The following is a 21,608-nucleotide window of genomic DNA, read 5'->3' as shown; positions in this document are numbered from 1 at the left end:
GTAGATAAAAATGCCAGATCCAGTCTGAACATCTGCCTGACTGTGTGATGATCAATAATAAAAGTTGGAAGGGATCTTGGAGGTCATCTAGTCCAACCCTCTGCTCAAGCAGGAAACCCTATACCATTTCAGACAAATGCCTGTCCAGTCTCTTCTTAAAAACTTCCAGCATTCACTTGGAGCATTCAGCGTTTCTGGAAGCAGGTTGTTCCACTAGTTAATTGTTCTAACTGTCAGGAAGTTTCTCCTTAGTTCTAGGACGCTTCTCTCCTTGATTAGTTTCCATCCGTTATCAACAAGCATAATCATTCTAGGTACTATGGCCAGACAGGAAAAACTGCCTACAGTAATGGAGGGCCTGCTGCTACAAGGTTAGAGTGTCTGGCTTTATATACAACAGTCTCCAATGTTTATATTTATCTGTTTTTATTTAGACTCATGAAAACTAGGATTTCACTTTCTAGGAAAACTCTTCCTTAGGAAAACTCTCCCTTAGTGATAGAAAAAAAATCTGCTTTGTGAATTTTGGAGGGTACAGTCATGGGCATCTCCAACATGACTCAACGCCTAGCTTGTTTGGTCAGCGGCAAACTGCTAACAATTATTTGGAGGGCACCTGCTTGCTATTCTGAGGGGAGATGAAAAGGGCTGCTTGAAGGCTGGGGAGCCTGTCACTTAAGGGTGACAAAATTGGGTAAGAAGGACTACAGAATAACAGAATAGTGTTGGAAGGAATCTTAGAGGTCATCTAGTTCAACCCCTACTTGAGCAGGAGACCCTATACCATTTCAGACAAATGGCTGTCCAGTCTCTTCTTTAAAGCCTCCAGTATTGGGGTACCCACAACTTCTGAAAGCAACCTATTTCACTGGTTGATTATTCTCACCGTTAGGAAATTTCTCCTTAGTTTTAGGTTGCTTCTCTCCTTGATTAGTTTCCATCCATTGGTTCCTGTTTTGCCTTCTGGTGTTTTGGAAAATAGGTTGACCCCCTCTTCTTTGTGTCAGCCCCTCAAATATTGGAGCACTGCTATATCTCCCCTCATCGTTTTCACTAGACTAGACATACCCAAAACCTGTAACTGATTTTCCTGTTTTATTCTCTACCTCTAAATCATCTTTGTTGCTCTTCTCTGCATTTTTTCCGGTCTCAACATTTTTGTTATATGGTGGTGAACAAAACTGGACGCAGTATTCCACGTGTGGTCTTAATAAGGCTTTGTAAAGTGGTACTGATACATCACGTGATCTTGATTCTATCACTTTATTAATGCAGCCTAGGATTGCATTGGGTTTTTTGTCTGCTGCCGCACAATTAGCTCGTATTTAAGTGATTGTCCACTTGGACTCCAAGATCCCTTTGACAGTTACTGGCATTAAGCCAAGTATCACTAGTCTGTACCTGTACAGTTGGTTATACTGAGTATATCTAGCTCAGTATATGGCAATTATACGTTTTTCGCGAAATCCTAAAAGGCGAGATGGAGTTCTGCAAACTAAGTTTCCAACGATTTCTACGATCAGGTTTTTTCCCCCCTCAGTGTACATTTGAAGGTTGCTCCAACAGCTAAGCGTCCATTGGACGTATCTCTATGGTCCGCATGGGTCCCCCCCATACGTTTCACGCGGAGCCCGTGACGTCATCAGGAGGGGACGTTACTCGGGTAACAGAGGAGACGCGGCAACCTGCGATCGGAGGTGGCGATGCAGCTGCGACACGTTCGGACTCTACTGACTCCTCAGGTTACTTGAGCCGAAGAAAAACCAGTTTGGGGAAGGAGAAGATCGAGACATGGGGAGAAATATTGCACCTCCAGTCCCTGGCCCATGGCCTGTACCGTAGTGCAGGGGTCCCCAACCTTGGCAACTTTGAGACCTGTGGACTTCAACTCCCAGAATTCCCCAGCCCGCAATGCGGGCTGGGGAATTCTGGGAGTTGAAGTCCACAGGTCTCAAAGTTGCCAAGGTTGGGGACCCCTGCCGTAGTGTATCTCCACTTCCCGTGGGAAGAAATCAGGCTGGCCTGAAGAAGTTCTCATCTGATTTGGTGGAAGTCCGCCTGCATACCCTACCTATAACCTTTCTTGCGTTTCTTCCTTCCAGGATGGAGCAGCCAAGGTTACCTGCATGGCCTGGGCCCCAAATAATGCCAAATTTGCCGTTTGCACAGTGGATCGCGTGGTTCTCTTATATGATGAACAGGGTGAGCGTAGGGACAAGTTTTCCACCAAGCCTGCAGATGCTAAGGTAAATTGCTCTTTGAGTGTTCGAGCTGTATGAAATAATATTTCAGAGTTTGTTCAAAGGTAACGTTTGAGAAAGGGAGTTGCTCAGTTAGTATGTTCATTCCCTCTAATTATGTGCTGCCCTTCTGGATGAATTAGTGTTAAGTATTTAGTACTTTATTCTTGTAGAGCTATGCATTAAGAGAGGAAAAATGCCCTCTATTCTATGAAGATTTCTCCTGAACATAGTTTTAGAAGTTTTCAAAAATGCATTTACTTTGGAATTGCCTGAGTAATATTTTACAAGATATTCATGTGATACTGCCATGAGATTATTGTTATACAAAATACTTGTTAGATAAGATGAATGCAAACATGAAAGGAAGAAACAAGTTTTGTGACTGGCAGCAAGTAGCATAATTAGATCTCCCAGTGACTACAGTTTCCCCACATTTTTATATTTTTTAATGACATTTGACCAGTCAGTTAGGGCCAGTTCCATTTTGGCATTCGTCACAGACCTGGTAATTTTCTACAGAGTGTTGTTGTCTTGGTTCTAGAAAACAGCCTTTTTTGTGGAAATTATATAAACCCATAACTTTTGTCCTGAATAAACCTTTTGACCTTTTTGGCCTAATTTGATGGATTTCACATATTCCAGCTTTCCTATATGTCCATAATATATGGCATAAAGCCACACATTACTAGTGACACATTGGCATCAATATACTGATGCATGGTTGACATGTTCTAAATATATTCTCAGCCTGTAGTAAATTGTATAATCTCATAGCTGTTTTTTTGGTAGTCTTGTCTCTTATGTATATTATGTATATTATTTTTAAAATACCCCAGAAAATTCTTTCGTCTCTTACTATTTGCATTTCTGTTTTTGCAAATCTGGGTTCCTTTTTGTCTGCTTTGTTTGCAAAACACTTACTGCTTCTTGAATGAAATCACCTTTTCTTTGAATAGTTTTCCTGGTGGGTTTCATTGATGTGAGTGTCTTTTTCAGACAAGATATCTATACATTTTTTTGGATTATGAGATTGAATAAATGTTACAGCCTTTATCTTTCTTCTTTTTCCAGTATGGCAGGAAGAGCTATGTGGTAAAAGGAATGGCATTTTCCCCAGATTCTACTAAGATTGCTGTTGGGCAGTCAGACAACATAATCTTTGTATACAAAATTGGGGAAGAATGGTAAGTGCCTTTGGGTAGGATAGGATGAAAATAGAGATTCATTCTTTTAAATAGCAACAGGTAGTTTTAGATTGTTGCCCTTCAGTTGCGCATCTGGTGTTACTGTGGATATGGATGAAGATGATTCATTTCTTCCTTTCTTGAGTTCTAAATTGCAAGGAATGTCACATTAACTATAGGCACACTCTGGGTGCCTGTCCCCTGCTTTACTGACACTATTCCTATAGTGTCCAGCTGGATCTCCTAGGAGAGCTTTATAATATTCTGGTTCTTGACAGTAATATTGTCTGTGTTTATTCCTGTCCAGGGGTGACAAAAAAGTGATCTGCAACAAGTTCATTCAGACGGTAAGTGTTCTTGTAATGAGAGACCTTATGCACCCTTTCATACTGTCTGGGTCTACTTTTCTTTTTGATTAATAAGAGAAAGGTGCCTTTTGGGTTAGCTACACTGACCAAGATTTGTGAATGGAATAGACAGGAAGGGAAGATGATCAGAATAGCTCTGCCTAGTAGTAATACCATTTTTCACAGTTGCTAAGAGGAAGTTCAGCCATGGGAAGAGTCAGCATTGCAACTCCAATTTCACAAACAGGCCATTCAGTTGATAGATTTCTTTCTCTGCATGCGGAATAGTTGTTTTCTTTTGCTCCTCCTGATTATCCTGTTTACTTTGTTCTTTATTAGAGTGCTGTGACGTGTTTGCTATGGCCAGAGGAGAATACCATTGTGTTTGGGCTTGTTGAAGGCAAGGTGAGAGAAGCTGAGTCATAGAGCTCTTTTTTGAGAAGTACAGTTCAGGAATTGGGGAAAAATACATCCATATCTAGATTCTGTTGAAGATTGATTCTTAGGTGTCATTGAATGTCCCCAATTCTCCCTAAGCAGTTAAAGATATTGAAGGATGTCTGTTCTCATTCTCTTCTCGCTCTCTGCTTGCTGGGCTGATGTGATTTTTCTTTTCTAAAGATTCGTTTAGCTAACACCAAGACCAACAAATCCTCCACCCTTTATGGAACAGATTCTTATGTGGTGTCATTGGCCTCCAAGTAAGTGAGGGAATGGGAGAGGTGCCTTAATTCAATGCCTAGAAGCTACTAGCTCTGATTCCTCTCCTGGCCAGCAGCTCTGAGTACTTGTTTATGGTGAGTACCTGTTTTTAGACTGCAGCTGAGGAATAGACTAGCTCAGGGGTAGGCAACCTCGGCTCTTTTAGGACTCATGGACTTCAACTCCCAGAATTCCTGAGTCAGCATAGCTGACTCAGGAATTCTGGGAGTTGAAGTCCATAAGTCATAAAAGAGCCGAGGTTGCCTACCCCTGGACTAGCTACATGATACTTATCCTGAGCCTGATGGCTGCACTGTTCTAGCCTACGTCATTGTAAAGAGGACTACAATTACAATTACAATGAATCTTTTCTCCACAATAAATGTGTGGTTTAAAGAAATGATCCCTGCAATGCCGTACTGATCATTCCTTGTATGTCTCCTCTGCAGTGTCTCCGGGAAGGGTATCCTCTCTGGACATGCAGATGGAACCATTGTGCGTTACTTCTTTGATGATGAAGGCTCTGGGGAATCGCAGGTAGGAAGAAGTTTCTCCTCCTCCTCTAACCAAACTAAGCCTGTAAAGAGGTGAGTGTAACGTGGAAAGCAGTTACGTGGCAGCTTTTTAAGCCTCGTTTCATATTTCTGGAAAAGATGGATGTTCCCTAACAAGAATTTCCACTAAAGTAGAGAGGTAGTTTAGGAATGAGGTAAATGCAGCATCTCTTAGTTGGAGACACGAAGGTTGCACGCGCAGACACACACACACACACACACACACACACACACACACACACAGTACACTTTTTTGTTTTGTGAAAGATTTTGTATATTATTCTACATTTATGTATACTTTAAAGGCGATGGAGTTGTACAGTTCACATAGTCTTCATTCCTTCTACCAACCTCATCTCTTTTATTTTCTGTCTTTCTTTCAAGATGCACTCCCTGCTCTGCTTCCACTGGCATGTGAGGAAGAAAGTAATTAAAAAGATCATAACATACCACCAGCCCACCCCACCCCACCCCCTCTACTTTGTAACAAGGCCTTTTCCTTGCTGTACTGAGTGGAACAGGGTAGCAATTTGTGTGTACTACTATACACAGAAAAGGATATTTGTGTGAGACAGGAAAGGAAGGAAGGGCTTTTCCCCCCCCCAATATTTTATGTTACGAGCAGGAAGTTCTCCTTAAAAAAATGGAAAGGTTCTCATATATTAAATTCCTTATTACATCTATCTAGTTTGTTATATTGGCTGTGTTCATTTTAGAACAAATCTGCACTTGGAGAGCCCAGGCTAAATTAGGCTGCTGAATCTCCCCATAGCAAAAAAAATATTGCATTTCCTGTGCAAATTAATAAGCATAATTGGAAGATAACAGACAACAAGACTGCCTTTCTAGGGTAACCTGGTGAATGAGATGGGGAGTTGTCTTAAGAGGATTAAGTCTGATTAGAATAGCTTTTCAATATAAATGTCCAGAAAAGGGTTTCTAAAATGCCATTGTGTACCCAGTCAATGGATAGAAGAAAAACCCGTACCAATCGGGTTTCAGGCCCGGGTACAGCATGGAGACGGCATTGGTCGCACTGGTGGATGATCTCTGGCGGGCCCGAGACAGGGGTTATTCCTCTGTCCTGGTCCTTTTAGATCTCTCAGCGGCTTTTGATACCATCGACCATGGTATCTTGCTGCGACGTCTTGTGGGGTTGGGAGTGGGAGGCACTGTTTTACGGTGGTTCTCCTACCTCTCGGGCTGCTCGCAGACGGTGTTGACAGGAGGGCAGAGGTCAACCCCTAGGCCCCTTAATTGTGGGGTGCCTCAGGGGTCGGTGCTCTTGCCCCTCCTGTTCAACATCTATATGAAGCCGCTGGGCAAGATCATCCGTGGTTTTGGGGTAAGGTATCATCAATATGACGATGATACCCAGCTCTTTATCTCCACCCCGAACCAAGCCAGTGATGCCCTCGACGTGATGTCCCGCTGCCTGGAAGCGGTACGGATTTGGATGGGGAAGTACAGGCTCCAGCTCAACCCAGCCAAGACTGAGTGGCTTTACGTACCAGCATCTCGACTCGTCCAAGAGGTTCCATCTTTGGTTATGGGAGGAGAGGTGTTGCCTCCTGTTGATAGGGCGCGCAATTTAGGCGTCCTCCTGGACTCACAACTCAGTTTTGAAGATCATATTGGAGTCGTGGCCAGGGGGGCATTTGCCCAGGTTCGCCTGGTGCGCCAGTTGCGCCCCTATCTGGACCGAGATGCCCTACGTACGGTCACTCACGAAATCATTACCTCCCGTATAGATTACTGCAATGCTCTCTACATGGGGCTGCCCTTGAAGACCACCCGGAGGCTTCAGCTGGTGCAGAATGCAGCCGCGCGGGTAGTGTTGGGAGCATCCCGATACTCCCATATTACACCCCTCCTGCGTGAGCTGCATTGGCTACCAGTTGTCTTCCGGGCGAGATTTAAGGTGCTGGTACTTACCTTTAAAGCCCTACATGGCTTAGGCCCGAGATATTTGCAGGACCGTCTGCTACCGGGGATGACTTCCCATCGCCCAGTGCGCTCACACAGAGAGGGCCTCCTCAGGGTGCCGTCGGCCAGACAATGTCGGCTGGCGACCCCCAGGGGGAGGGCCTTCTCTGTGGGAGCACCAGCCCTTTGGAACCAGCTTCCCCTTGAGCTTCGGATGGCCCCGGACCTCCGGTCCTTTCGCCGCGACCTCAAAACTTTTCTCTTCCATCAGGCTGACCTGGATTGATGATGGGTTTTTAAATATGTTTTAATTTTTAATTGTAGTTAATTTATTTTGGGGCTGTTATTTAATTCGTTTTTTAATTTTTGTATTGTTGTTTTTATTGTCGTAAGCCGCCCTGAGTCCCTTGGGAGATAGGGCGGCATATAAGTCCCAAAAATAAATAAATAAATAAATAAAACTTCATAGCTCTTCACAGCGGAATATTATTTTTATATTGGCTTGGGGTAAGTATTTGTACAACCTTTGTTGAGAGCACTGTGCAGTGTGCTGTCTGTTGCCACCTGCTTCATTCACCTCTCATTTTTGCTTCTGGATTTTGAACAGGGCAAATTGGTGACGCACCCCTGTCCTCCTTATGCCTTGGCATGGGCATCCAACAGCATTGTGGCTTGCGGCTGTGACAAAAAGATCGTGGCCTATGGGAAAGAAGGACATGTGATCCAAACCTTTGACTACAGTCGAGATGCTTCAGAGAAGGAGTTCACTGTTGCAGCCGCCAGTCCAGGGGGCCAATCAGTAGTAATTGGCAGTTTTGACAGGTGTGATGCTCGAGGATGGAACAAGGGAAGAGTTTGATGTGTAGGGCAAACCACTCCTGGCTACTCATTCCATCTTTGATCTCCCAGGCTGAGAGTGCTGAACTGGAGCCCTCGTCGCAGTGCATGGGAGGAAGCCAAGCCCAAGGAAATTTCTCATCTATATACCATCACAGCCTTGGCCTGGAAACGAGATGGTTCACGACTCTGTGCGGTGTGTTTCCCTCTCCGTAGCATATCCGTGGATATAATTCCTGGGTGGCCATGTGTTCCCATCCCATATGCTGGCTTGGAGGGCTGGTACACAAAGGATACCTGAAGGAAACTCTTTGTTTGCACAGGGTACCCTGTGTGGTGGAGTGGAACAGTTTGACTGCTGCCTTCGCAGGAGCATTTACAAGAACAAATTTGAAATGACGTATGTGGGGCCGAGCCAGGTATGAGGGTCAGGTTTGGAATACAAGAATCTTTGCTCTTGTAAAACTTTTCAATAAAAAAAAAGAAAAGAATCTTTGCTCTTGAGCAGCTGGCTTCAAATATCAGCAGAATCGGAACTAAATAAATCAGAATTGTTTTGGAAGTGGTATGGACAGTGATAGTTTGTTAGCAATGACAAGTCACAAAATAGTTGTTATTGTCTTAGAGAACTAATGCGTACCATGGTATAACAAACTATATGTGAATGTTATACGTGTACTTGTTTTATGCCCAGTTATAGCAATAGCACTTAGACTTATATACTGGCCCAGAGTGCTTTACAGTGCTCTCTGGGCAGTTTACAGTCTCAGCATATTGCCCAACAATCTGGGTCCTCATTTTACCAACCTTTGAAGGATGGAAGGCTAAGTCAACCTTGAGCCCCTCAGGATCGAACTCCAGGCTGTGGGCAAAGTACTGCATTCTCACTACTGTGCCACCAGTACAGTATATCACATTTATGTTATATACATATATTTTTATATATGAACATACAAGAATATGATATACATAGTGCTGCTAAAAACGGGACACAATTCATTTCCACTCTTATTCGGTATGTCCAGATTCGCCCCCACCCCCACCTCAAACTCTGAAAGTCTTTGATTTCACCTGCCTTGTGCTGCTGCCATATCACTTAATATATTCTGATTCCTACTTCTGATTAGGAAAATATGTAGTCTTTAAAATACATGTTTAAAGGCAAGCTAGTGATTTGTGGAGATAAAAAGCTCAAAATATATTATTGGAAGGCAGAGGCAGAAATATTAGCATGGTGTGAGGTTGTGCTATTGATCTGGATATGCTCCCGAAAGTTACATGTAATAGTAAATACAAAATGACAGAATTTAATGATTGCAACAATTTAGCTAATAATGCTGGGCAATCTTATCCTCTGGGAAACCAACTTGACTTGGTGGCATGGGTCCGGAATACCTCGGGGACCACCTGCTGCCGGCGTTGACTCCCCTCCGCCCTGTGCGTTCCCACAGAGAGGGCCTCCTCAGGGTGCCTCCGGTCAGAGAATGCCAGCTGGTGGCCCCCAGGGGGAGGGCCTTCTCTGTGGGCGCCCCGGCTTTATGGAATCAACTGCCAGTTGAGCTCCGGATGGCACCGGATCTCCGCTCCTTCCGGCGCGGGTTAAAGACCCATTTATTCGAACAAGCTGGCCTGGCCTGATGGGGAGTTACTTAGGGTTTTAATATTTGTATATTTTTATTGTTTTTATTTTGGGCAATAATTTAATTCTTTTTTTAACTTTTGTACTTTTGTAGTTTTATTATATGCCCTGTTCACCGCTCTGAGTCCTTCGGGAGAAGGGCGGTATAAAAATTTAATAAAACTTAAACTTAAACTTTCTTAGGACCAGTTAGTCTATAAAGAGTTATCATCTTTTTGTTCCACACATACTTTCTACCTCTAGATCACCCATATGCATGTATATAATTTGTATATAGGTTGGAGGGAAGAGAGCGCTATTTTGCTAATGATATATTTTTATCTATATGCCAGGTCATTGTGAAGAATTTGTCCACTGGTATGCGAGTGGTTTTGAAATCCCACTATGGCTATGAAATTGATGAGGTGAAAATCCTGGGAAAGGAACGCTACCTTGTTGCCCACACCTCCGATACACTGCTTCTGGGTGACCTGAGTTCCACCAAACTTAGCGAGGTAACGTGTTTCACATGTAAGATGGTGGGCTGATAGATGTTGGGAAGCTGGTCTGCATAAGATCTGAATTAGTTCCTGCCCGTTGGATTCAGTTAGATACACACTGATTTGTTCAAGCCATAGGTTTAGGCTTCACGCATAAAAAAAAAAAAAACCAAACAGGCAAAGCCTTGATCCTACTGTTGTGGCTGCTATTTTCACTTTTTTGACCCCACTCTGCAGACATCTCCCATTCACATGTCCTTCCGGATTCCTCCAGCCAGGCCTGTTTCTGTATCTCCAGCCATGATTAATGGCAGGAGATCAAAGCTGCCTCTCAGTGCCTTTGGCTGTCCTCAGGCTTTCAATCCCCCTGAGATCTCTGCTGTTTATCACTTTGGCTTGGTTTTGCTCTTTTGCAGCTTTTTTGGCAAAGGAAGACTACTGTTCATCCATTTTTGCTGGATAACCTTTGAAGAAATGGATGTGAAGCTGTTTTTTCCCCCTTCCTGTTCTCTCTCTCTCTCTTTTTTTTTCTCCAAAATGTCAATCCTCAGTGCTTGGGGCTTCACCATTTCCTTATGATTTCCCGGAGACATGTTTTATAAAAGTCAGCTTAATCTTTTTTGAATACTTCTCTCTTTTCAGTCATGGCAGCTTAAATTACCAGAAGTTGGAATATAAAGCCAGTCCTGACACTGCTTGAACAGGCTTTTTGCCTGGTTATTTGTGTGGTGAGAGATGCAGACTAGGGGTTGGCCGACAGAACTTAAATCACTTTGTAGAAAGTTATAAATGATGTGTGTTAGGCATATGGTGCAGCGTGCATGCTGAGAAATGCTAGTGGAAGCATGTTATGTAAAAGAGCAATCTTGTCAAATCATATCAGGCAAGTATGAATGGGGTGAACGTGGCAAGATTGTCTGATTTCATGCACACTGTCCATTCTTCTCAGGTGGCCTGGCAAGGATCTGGTGGGAATGAGAAGTTTTTCTTTGACAATGAAAATGTAAGTGGGCATGCTAGCTCGTTCAGATCTTAACCAGTATTCCTCTTTCTTAACTTTCTTTCTGCAAGAGCGTTCTACTCTTCTGGTTGGCATTTCTATAACATTGAGGGGAGAAGCCACAACTTTTTGAAGGCCCTATTTCCCTTTTCCTTGCCATTCAAATTGTCATGCTTCCCATCTTACTCTAGGTCTGCATGATCTTCAATGCAGGAGAGTTGACTTTAGTGGAATATGGGAGCAATGAAATTCTGGGTTCTGTGCGCACCGAGTTTATGAACCCCCATCTCATCAGGTGAATAATGAGACCCTTTTCTGCTATTGGAACTTGAAAAGTAAAAGCATCCCTGCAACATACACCCACCTGTTCTCACTCTTGTACTTTCAGTGTCCGACTCAATGAGAGGAGACAACAAGGAACTGAAGAGAACAAACGACTAGCCTATTTAGTTGACATTAAGACCATTGCAGCAGGTGAATGGAGTTCTTTTTTTTCTACCCAAGCTTTGACTGCTTGAGGTTGATCTCAACTTTAATTCTGAGCCTTGTACCATTTTTTTCCCTGACTTCAGTGGACCTTGTGGCTAGCTATAATATTGGCACTATCAGCCATGACAACAAGATTGACTGGCTGGAGCTGAATGAAACTGGTCATAAATTGCTTTTCCGGGATAAAAATATGAAGGTAACAGGAGGGACGCGGTGGCTCAGTGGGTTAGGACGCTGAGCTTGTCGATCAGATGGTCGGCAGTTTGGCGGGTCGAATCCCGAGTGCCGCGTAACAGAGTGGGCGCCTGTTACTCGTCCCAGCTTCTGCCAACCTAGCAGTTCGAAAGCACGTAAAAATGCAAGTAGAAAAATAGGGACCACCACGGTGGGAAGGTAACAGCGTTCCGTGCGCCTCTGGTGTCTAGTTATGCCGGCCACATGACCACGGAGACGTCCTCGGACAAGCGCTGGCTCTTCGGCTTTGAAATGGAGATGAGCACCGGCCCCTAGAGTCGGAAACGACTAGCATGCATGTGCGGGGGAACCTTTACCTTTACCTAACAGGAGGATATAGAGGGGGAGGGAATTATGTTGTGTAGGGACCTTGAAAGAAAGGAAAAAGGATAACATGAAAAACGTGTCTCTGTTGATCCTGCGTTTATTTTCTCCCACCTGTTATAATTCCCAGCTGCATCTCTATGATATTGACAATGCTGTCAAGACCACCATCCTTAGCTACTGCTCCTATGTGCAATGGGTTCCAGGGAGTGACGTGGTGGTAGCCCAGAATCGAAACAGTCTCTGTGTATGGTATAATATCGATACACCAGAACGAGTGACCATGTTCCCTATGAAGGTAATATTTGCTCTCCTGTGGCTGGTACCAGACCTGTATCTGGTTTAACTGCTTAGTTGGTAAAGATTAGCTGGAGTTTGTGAGGCTGTCACAATCTCTCAGCTAGTGAAGGGGAGACAAGAACTAGCCCGGCAGATTGTATAGTGTGGGAAAAGAACTGAGTTTTAAAAAATTGGCTCTTGCAGGGTGATATTGTGGACCTGGAGAGGAGCAATGGGAAGACAGAGGTGATTGTGACTGAGGGTGTAAATACCGTGTCCTACACTCTGGATGAGGGGCTCATTGAGTTTGGCACAGCAATTGATGACGGCGACTACCACAGGTGAGAGGCTGAAATGGATTCCAGAGAGGTTTAAATTTCTAGCCAGGTGAGAATTTGGAACTAGCCACCAGGCAACGCCTCTAGAAAAGCTTTAGGTGAGGATCCACGAGCAAGCAAAGTTGCTCCATCCTTACTCTTGAGGGGAGGAATCTGTCCTTGCATGTGAAGCCTTGGTGGAGTCTATAGAGAGTTTGAAGAAAATCTGATTCCTCATTCTTAATTGCCCAGTGCCCCATTTCCATGGGAGACTGGTACTCAGCCCCTTTGCTTTCTGCTTTTAGAGCTGTAGCTTTCTTAGAAACACTGGAGATGTCTGCTGAGACAGAGGCCATGTGGAAAACATTAAGTCGATTAGCATTGGAGGCCAAACAGCTGCATATTGCTGAAAGGTGAGTGATTTGGTCCGGCAAGCCTCCCAAAAGTATCTGGTAGGGCTAATCTGGCACTGCTAGCCAGAGAATCAGGAGTCTGGTTTTGGGCAAACACATTTTCTAAAAAAGCATACGCTTATGTCAGCTGCATCACATTTTAGCTCCTGAGATGCATAGTGGCTAGAGTCTGATGTAGGATTTAAATTGTGGTGAAGATTGGTTATATGGATGTAGGTTATAAAATGTCTTAGTTGGAAAAGATGCTGACAGGCTCTTGGTTTCTTGATACCACTGATTAACCTAGTTCTCCCACAGTGTCACTCAGAGAGCAACCCATTTGAACCAAGGAATTCTTGATTCAGTCTGCCAACTTTCATGAAATACCTTGATTAGATTGTTAATTGCTTACTCACATCTTTACTAGTTATATTTCTACAAATTTCCTTTAGATCAGTTATGAGCTGGAAGACACTTTATTCTGCTTCCTATCCACTTTAGATCCCAAATTTTGCAACCCTTTGAATTTATATTTTGGTTGTTTGCTGTTTGTATTATTATGTATTTTTGTTGTGCGCCTCCCAGAATCATACAGTCCGAGTTGGGTGTCCTTATAAATCTGGAAATAAATAAAATTTCTAAAATAAAATAAAATAAAATAAACCCCAATGATATTTTCTTCTAGGTGTTTTGCCGCTCTTGGACAAGTATCTAAGGCTCGATTTCTCCACGAAACAAATGAGATTGCTGACCAAGTGGCCAAGGAATACGTGAGTGAAATGCGGAGCTTGCTTTTGCTCTTTTATTCTCCTATCTCCTAGGTTTCCCCATCAATGTTCCTGCATTTCCCTTTCCCTTCGATCAGGGTTTCCTAAAATTGGGGAGGTACAGGCAGCCACGCGGGGAGGGCTGAAGAACCTTTTAGTTATGTTGCTGCAGTAAATCCACATTTCCCAAAGATTAATTGTATCGTTTACATTGCTCATCTGTGTTCATTTTAGTTTTGGGGGCCTTAGGGGAGGGCATGTGCATTAAGATTACATTAAAAGGAGGCGTGTTGGCAAAAATGTTGCATTAAAGGGAAAAAAGAACCTACTAATCCAGACATGTCAAACACAAGGCCCGGGGGCCAGATCCAGCCCACGAAGTGGTTTCATGTGGCCCGCGAAGCCATCCTGGAAACAGTGAGGAAACGGCCCCCACTGCCTTGGCCCTGGCCCAGAGACCCTCCTTCTGTCAGAGACCCTCAGATCTGTCCCACTCCTGCCCAGGCCCCCATAGGCACCCTTGATATGAATGATGTTGAGCTGGCCACGCCCACCCAGTAGGCCATACGCACTCTAGCCACGCCCACCCAGTAGGCCACACCCACCCGGCCCTTTGAGGGCAACCGCAATGCTGATGCGGCCCTCAATGAAATTGAGTTTGACACCCCTGTACTAATCCAACAGAGCATTTGTCTCATCTGGGTTCTCCTTGCACTTGGTGGGTGCTTAACTTACATGGATGGAGTTGGAGGGGGCCGTCTGTTTTTCCCACAGTTTGAGAATGACATCTTCTCCTCTGTTTAACTGCTCACTGCAGGGAGGGGATGGCACAGACTATTATCAGGTCCGAGTCCGCTTGGCTATGTTAGAAAAAAACTACAAGCTGGCAGAGATGATCTTTCTGGAGCAGGTGAGTCTGGGAGCAGGGATTGCTTATTTTGAACACTTTTGTCCCCTCCACCTCTCTGTACCCTAACCCACGTTATTTCCCCTGTTGTAGAACGCTGTGGAGGAGGCCATGGAGATGTATCAAGAGCTTCACATGTGGGATGAATGCATCTCAGTGGCAGAGGCAAAAGTAAGAGAGGCACTGAAGACTTAAGAGCATCAGTTTCTGAGATGGTTCGATATCTTCTCCTCTGTTGTCCTCTCTCATAGAACCATCCTGCGTTAGAAAAATTGCGTCAAAGCTATTATGAGTGGCTGCTGCAGACACAGCAGGAAGAGCGAGCTGCTGAGGTGCAGGAGAGCCAAGGAGACTTGCAAGCAGCCATTGGCCTCTACCTGAAGGCTGGGCTACCAGCTAAAGCAGCACAGCTGACCATGGAGCGAGAGGAGCTACTGGCAAATGTTGACCTCATCAATCGTATCGCTACAGCCCTGATTCGAGGAGAGCTTTTTGAGCAGGTGAGGCATCTATTACACTTCCGAAGGCTCAGTAGTTATACAGCTTCTTTAACCGTGTTACATTCCTCTTTTGAAGGAGACGTGCATCACCCAGTGGTAAAGGTAGGTATGCTTGTTATCTTCCTTTCATTTTCTTCAGGGTTGTAGCTGATAGCATCTTGGTAGATCTTCCCAATGTTATCTAGGCCAGAGATGATAACTTACGTAGCAGTGAGCAGGAAGATGGAGATTATGAACCAGTGGTAGGCATAGCTAGAGTTGGGAAGGGGATAGGGCTCACAATAAACAAGTTTATTGCTCTTAGAGATTGGAAGAAAAAGGATCTATGTGACAGAACGAATGAGGGTGAGGATGGAATAAGAGGATGGCCTAGGCCAGCGGTCTCCAACCTTCGCGGCTTGGTGGCCCAACTGGGGGAGGTGGGGAGAGACAGGAGAACTGAGCGGTCGGCCGGCACGCGTGTGAACACGTGCAGCTCAACTTAACACAAGTGGTGGACCGATGCACAGGTGCACACAGGCCAAATTGCACAAGTTGAACTATCTACACATGTGCCTGCGAGTGCACGCCAACCTGCTACTCGTACAAACTGAGCTGTGCACGCATGCGCTGGCCTACCACTCATGTGGCCCAGTTCCAAATAGGCTACAGCCTGGTACTGGGCCGCAGCCCAAGGGTTAGAAAACCCTGGCCTAGGCTATCGGTTGCTTTTGCGTTCAGCTCATTAATTTCAGTGTGTTTTAAGGAATACACATATTAGTGTCATTTTTGAGGGCTTACATTTTGCCTCAAGATGAGAAAAATAACCTTCAGTAAGTTCTTCTACGGGTCAGGCTACTAAAGAGGTTATACTCTATATTTTAATTCACTAAATCTTGCAGAGTTACTCTCCGAATTTGGTTGTTCTTTTCCCACAAGCATCCTTTTTTAAAAAATTATAAATGGACTACGAGGCCAAGACGTCGTTCAGTTTTCAAGGTGCTTCCAAGTCTCGGGTTCTGCTGCGGTGATTTTCAATAAAGGGACTTTTGTGGCGATGCCTTGGAGCAATGAGATGTCATCGTTCCGTGTGAAAAATACCATGATGTCGGGAGTCAGTGAGGTCACCTGACAGCAGTAGGGAGCTTGATAGACCTTACTTTGCTTACGGAATACTTCCCGGCATAAAAAGTGGTTGATCTGCCTTTAAACATTGGGTATTGTTGGGCAGATTCAACTTTCAACCTCTTTTTCAGGCTGGAGAACTCTTTGAGAAAATCCGGAACCCCCAAAGAGCACTGGAGTGCTATCGCAAGGGAAACTCATTTCTGAAAGGTAAGAGGATGAGGGAGGGAGGTTGCAGCTTGCCTCTTAAGTTCTCAAATTTTTATATTTCCTACAGTTCTATTGAGCGGCTGTTGAAAAATTTTAGCATTAGAAGGTAGAACAAAATCATTTACAGGTAGTCCTCGTTTAGCAACCGCAGTTGAAACCAGCAACTCAGTTATTGAAGCAGTCACTAAGTGAAAATCAGGTGATTGTGAGTGTGCTTATGATTTTACTTCAGTTTCCCTTTGCGTCTTGCTACGTCCTTCCGCCAAACTGGGCTTCTTTCTCTTTGAGGATATTTTGGTATGAGACAAACAAGCAAGTGAAAATAAGAGCAGAGAGACAATGTGCAGGTCGTAAATGGGAGGTCACTAAGTTGTTTGAGCACCGTTGTAACTAACTTTGAATGACCATTAACAAGGCAAATCACTAAGCGAAGACTACTTATATAGCAAATCTTGTTTATGGTTAAAAAAAAACCCTCAAAAAGTGAAAAGGGCCAAGGGAAGAGATATTTAGAAATGGGTTTACAGTATCCCCACTATCCTTGGATTGGCAGTTTTAGGTTCTGCATACTTCTTAAGACATGGTGGCTCAGTGGGTTAGGACGCTGAGCTTGTCGATCAGAAGGTCGGCAGTTTGGTGGGTCAAATCCCGAGTGCCGCGTAACACAGTGAGCGCCTGTTACTCATCCCAGCTTTTGCCAACCTAGCAGTTCGAAAGCATGTAAAAATGCAAGTAGAAAAATAGGGACCACTACGGTGGGAAGGTAACAGCGTTCCATGCACCTTTGGTGTCTAGTCATGCCAGCCACATGAACACGGAGACGTCCTCGGACAAGCGCTGGCTCTTCGGCTTTGAAACAGAGATGAGCACCGACCCCTAGAGTTGGAAACGACTAGCACGCATGTGTGGGGGAACCTTTACCTTTACCTTTACCTACTTCTTAAGAGACTTGCTTGTCCAAGATCTGGTCTGTTTAGTTCACCTTACATGCTCTTTGTTCTTCCTTTCCCTGCAGCAGTAGAACTTTCTCGTTCAGTTTTTCCAGCAGAAGTGGTAAAGCTGGAGGAGGGCTGGGGAGACCACCTTGTACAACAGAAGCAACTAGATGCAGCTATCAACCACTACATTGAGGCCAGGTCTGTGGAGGGTATACTGACTAGACTCTCTGAAGCTACCTTTCTTATAGTTACTGGTATTCTGAAAATTGTATGTTGGACTGACACCCAGGATCAGGATGGGCCCTGTGGGAGCCTTGCTCTAAGGAATGTGATTTTTTCCAGGTGCGCTATCAAGGCCATTGACGCAGCTATTGGGGCTAGGCAGTGGAAGAAAGCTATATACATTCTTGACATGCAGGATAGGAAAACAGCAGCCAAGTATTACCCCCAAATTGCCCAGCACTATGCAGCCTTGCAAGAGTATGAGGTAACAACTTTCTCCCTCCACACACACACACACACACACACACACATTGATACAATGGAAGAATAACAAGCTGTTTGTCCCTTTAGATAGCAGAGGAACTGTATGTCAAAGGAGACCACATTAAGGATGCCATTGATATGTACACCCAAGCTGGACATTGGGAAAAGGCACATAAGGTAAGAACATTCCAGGAAAATGCCTGTTTGTGTTCAGTGAATGCCAGAAGAGCATAGTAACACTTCTCAACCAATTGTTTGTCCCATCAAAAAAACAATGGGAGGGAGCGAAGCAATTTGCTTGGGTTATCCGGAATGGTTCAAAATAGGATAATGTACATCTCTTGTGTGTATTTGGGAAGGGGAGTTTATCCTTTCATGCCTAGCTCCCACTTTGCCTTGCAGCTGGCATCAAAGTGTATGAAGCCAGAGGATGTGTCAGTACTGTACATTACACAAGCTCAGGAGATGGAGCGACAGGGAAAGTACAAGGAAGCTGAGAGGTGAGAGGTGTTGCAGTTCTATATCTTTTAAACCAGAAGAATGGAATTTGTAACAGAGACTGGGGGAGGAAAGAGGGGAGAGGCTTCCAACTGGTATAAACAAACTATTAAGCAGAACTCTTGGGGGAATGTCAGTGAATCCCACAGGCTTTTTTTTGCCAAGTTGTATGTATCACCAGGGTAGTTCTAGGTGAGATCCTTATTTGGGGTGCAACGTTTTCAGTGGCAAGTTATGCTTTTTCCAGGCTCTACATAACTGTGGATGAACCAGACTTGGCCATTACAATGTACAAGAATTGCAAGATGTATGATGAGATGATTCGCCTGCTGGCCAAATACCACAAGGATCTGCTGAGCGATACACATTTGCACTTGGGCAAGGTAAAGCATTGGAGGAGAAGTAACGGAAGAAAAGCAGATTTAGTGGTGACCTTCTGACTTATTTTGCAGGAACTGGAAGCTGATGGGAATCTGCAGGAGGCTGAATATCACTACCTTGAAGCCAAGGATTGGAAGGCAGCTGTAAACATGTATCGTGTGAACAATATGTGGGATGAGGCCTATAGGGTAAAAGCAGCATACATAATTCCTTTTGATGTAACAGCTAGGGCATGAGCTATCTAAGCTGTTCCAGGCTGAGCTTAGGAGCTACGTATGGGGTCCAGAATCACATTACTAGCATACACCCTACCTGTGTGTTTACTACATTGCCTTAAAAGAGTACAGCATTGAGGGGCGGGAGGGGCAGTGCCGGAAGTATGCATGCACAAAGAAAAGGCTGAAGGATGAACATGCTCATTAGGCTTGGAAAAGTTACCTTTGATGGGCAGCCCCGGTAAGTTGCTTTAGGCCCAGTTCTCCTTTCATCTCTGTTTTGATCTGAGACAGGTAGCCAAAGCTCATGGTGGAGCAAATTCTCACAAGCATGTGGCCTTCTTGTGGGCAAAGAGTCTGGGCGGAGAGGCTGCCGTGAAACTCCTCAACAAATTTGGACTTCTGGAAATGGCCATTGACCACGCAGCTGACAACAAGTGAGCAGCAAGGAGAAAAAGACTTACTGGTGTTATCCCAAGCAAGGTCTCCTGTTAGAAAGGAGGCAAGATCCGTCAGTGCCTCGTTTCATAACAGAGATTCTCGAGGGGTAGGACCTGCCCACGGGTTTCAACAAGGGGATTCTGCAATAACTCCAGGTCCCCTTTCGTGTGTGGCTTGAGTGGGTCTTCTTGCTATGCTTCCTTTGTAATCGGGTTGGTTTTATTCTCATGGGACAGTTGCCCAATAGTTTTCACTCTGCTGAAATTGGTTTGAAAGTGGTTTGGGATGGGAGACATAATTCCTCCTTCCACCTCCTTTTCTTTTTCCATAGCATTTTTGATTTTGCCTTTGAGTTGGCTAGACTCTCCCTGAAGCAGAAACTACCTGAGATCCACTTCAAATATGGTTCTTTCCTGGAAGACGAGGTAGAAATCCCTCGTGTTTCTTAATGGTTGCTCTCTTTTCTGAAGTAAATGCCGGTCACGGGGTAAATATGCCATTCTCGTTAAATGCAGGGCAAGTTTGAAGAAGCAGAGGTGGAATTTGTGAAGGCCGGGAAGCCTAAAGAGGCAGTTCTAATGTGAGTGCTCCTCCATCCTCCTATGACGACAACTCTTGCTTTCTGCCTCTGTCCTATTCCAGTGCTTTAATGTGCTGCCTGCTCATTTAGGTATGCTCATGCTCAGAACTGGGCCGCTGCCCAGCGAGTAGCTGAAGTCCATGATCCAGAGAGTGTAGTGATTGTGCTAGTTGGTCAAGCTGATGCTGCCTTCAAGCAAAAAGAGTTCCAGAAAGCAGAAGCTTTGCTGTTGCGTGCTCAGCGACTTGATCTAGCTGTGAAACACTACAAGGTAAATAGAAAAAAAACAACAACACCAGGACTGCTCTCTTTGGCGAAACATTTGATTGGGTCAGTAGATGTTTAATAGACTATGGTTCCGGATGAAATTTACCATAGACAGCTTTCAAACCCCAATTTGCTATCTGGTCATTATTCTATTGCTGTGAGGAAGCCACTCTACTCAGACCAAATACCATCTTATTAAAGCTGCCTAGGGATTTCCAAAGAAATGGAGCTCCATTCGACATTCTCTGCAAGCAGATTGTGATCAAAACATGACAGCATTTTTTTGGTGATGGGAGCAGTAGATGAAATGGAATTTCAGAGAAGCATACTAGCCAGGAGCAGGAAATAATTCCTCCTCCTGTTCTCCCAAGCTGTATCAAAGATGCTGGTGGCCAACAACGTGGACACTGGCTTAGTAAAACAAACCATGCTGGTTTCGAATGATCTTTTCTCCACTGCAAATCAAATACAGCCTGATATATCTTGCAGTGGTTAGGCAAGGCAGCTTTCTGCAACCAAGGTAGTGGGGAAGCCAGCAGAAAATTGTAAGTGCCAGGCCAGCAGGCAGGTAAGCAGTTGCTGCTGGGTGGGGGAGGAAGTGAGGGGGTGTATAGGAAAGGCACTACAAGAATTGACGAAGGTGTGCAAAGGAATGCATGACCGTGTGAGTCAGGAAGGGTACATGAGGGTGCAACACAGGTCAAGGAGGATATACGGTACCAGTCCATGAGGGTGTACAAATGGCTGGCACTGCATGAGCACAGGGGCTGGGGGAGGTTGCACAGGTGGGGGAGATTTACCACGGTGACCTGCAACCTTCCTGCTGACTTCCCTATTGGCTTTCTGGGGAAACCGACAAGGAAGATTGCAAATGGTGATCACAGGACATTGTAATTGGTTGCAAGTGCAAACTGGCTGCCAAGCACCAGACTGCGATCACGATTTACCAAGAGTGCTAGGACAGCCAGAACCTGTCATAACTGCCATTCATTCAACACCATTGTAGCTTCAAACAGTTGCTAAACAAATAATCCTAAGTCAAGACTATTTGTAGCTCCCAAAGGTAGAAATTATGAGTTATAATTATTACAATTGTTCTTTTTTTCATGGGGGAAAAGGATAACTAGAGGAGCTTCTCCCTTTCTCCTTTGCCAAGTAAGGATACTTTCCATGATTCTTTTTCCCAGGAAGCTGCTATGTGGAGCGATGCTCTCCGAATCTGCAAAGAATTTCTCCCTGGAGATCTAGAGGTTCTACAGGAAGAGTATGAACGGGAGGTGGCTAAAAAAGGATCTAGGTATTTAAGTCATGAGAGGTATGGGAAAGTTTCTGGAAGCTGGCTTGCTGATAGCCACAAGTCACTCAGCC

General features: G+C 44.6%; 1 protein-coding gene across 1 annotated transcript in view; it reads left to right on the top strand.

Annotated features, from left to right (window-relative positions):
- The first annotated feature begins 1,667 nt into the window (after positions 1-1,667).
- IFT172 (intraflagellar transport 172) overlaps positions 1,668-21,608 on the top strand; it is a 32,136-nt gene continuing 12,195 nt past the window's right edge. Inside the window, exons 1-34 of the mRNA XM_083376097.1 lie at positions 1,668-1,742; positions 2,103-2,246; positions 3,315-3,427; positions 3,735-3,774; positions 4,114-4,179; positions 4,396-4,475; positions 4,926-5,013; positions 7,564-7,778; positions 7,866-7,989; positions 8,117-8,212; positions 9,765-9,926; positions 10,861-10,914; positions 11,103-11,206; positions 11,300-11,385; positions 11,484-11,596; positions 12,089-12,256; positions 12,442-12,578; positions 12,860-12,967; positions 13,632-13,716; positions 14,531-14,623; positions 14,714-14,791; positions 14,872-15,120; positions 16,356-16,434; positions 17,450-17,570; positions 17,715-17,859; positions 17,946-18,035; positions 18,261-18,358; positions 18,604-18,739; positions 18,809-18,925; positions 19,247-19,389; positions 19,725-19,818; positions 19,909-19,973; positions 20,064-20,244; positions 21,428-21,537. Coding sequence (XP_083232223.1) covers positions 1,704-1,742; positions 2,103-2,246; positions 3,315-3,427; positions 3,735-3,774; positions 4,114-4,179; positions 4,396-4,475; positions 4,926-5,013; positions 7,564-7,778; positions 7,866-7,989; positions 8,117-8,212; positions 9,765-9,926; positions 10,861-10,914; positions 11,103-11,206; positions 11,300-11,385; positions 11,484-11,596; positions 12,089-12,256; positions 12,442-12,578; positions 12,860-12,967; positions 13,632-13,716; positions 14,531-14,623; positions 14,714-14,791; positions 14,872-15,120; positions 16,356-16,434; positions 17,450-17,570; positions 17,715-17,859; positions 17,946-18,035; positions 18,261-18,358; positions 18,604-18,739; positions 18,809-18,925; positions 19,247-19,389; positions 19,725-19,818; positions 19,909-19,973; positions 20,064-20,244; positions 21,428-21,537 — 3,821 coding nt within the window. The 5' untranslated portion in view covers positions 1,668-1,703. The remainder of the gene's footprint in view (positions 1,743-2,102; positions 2,247-3,314; positions 3,428-3,734; positions 3,775-4,113; positions 4,180-4,395; positions 4,476-4,925; positions 5,014-7,563; positions 7,779-7,865; positions 7,990-8,116; positions 8,213-9,764; positions 9,927-10,860; positions 10,915-11,102; positions 11,207-11,299; positions 11,386-11,483; positions 11,597-12,088; positions 12,257-12,441; positions 12,579-12,859; positions 12,968-13,631; positions 13,717-14,530; positions 14,624-14,713; positions 14,792-14,871; positions 15,121-16,355; positions 16,435-17,449; positions 17,571-17,714; positions 17,860-17,945; positions 18,036-18,260; positions 18,359-18,603; positions 18,740-18,808; positions 18,926-19,246; positions 19,390-19,724; positions 19,819-19,908; positions 19,974-20,063; positions 20,245-21,427; positions 21,538-21,608) is intronic.

Source organism: Vipera ursinii (genome assembly GCF_947247035.1).
Source record: "Vipera ursinii genome assembly, chromosome: 1".
In the NCBI taxonomy this organism is placed as follows: Eukaryota; Metazoa; Chordata; class Lepidosauria; order Squamata; family Viperidae; genus Vipera; species Vipera ursinii.
The sequence above is the reverse complement of the archived record's forward strand: the minus strand, read 5'-3'. Positions and strand labels throughout refer to the sequence as shown.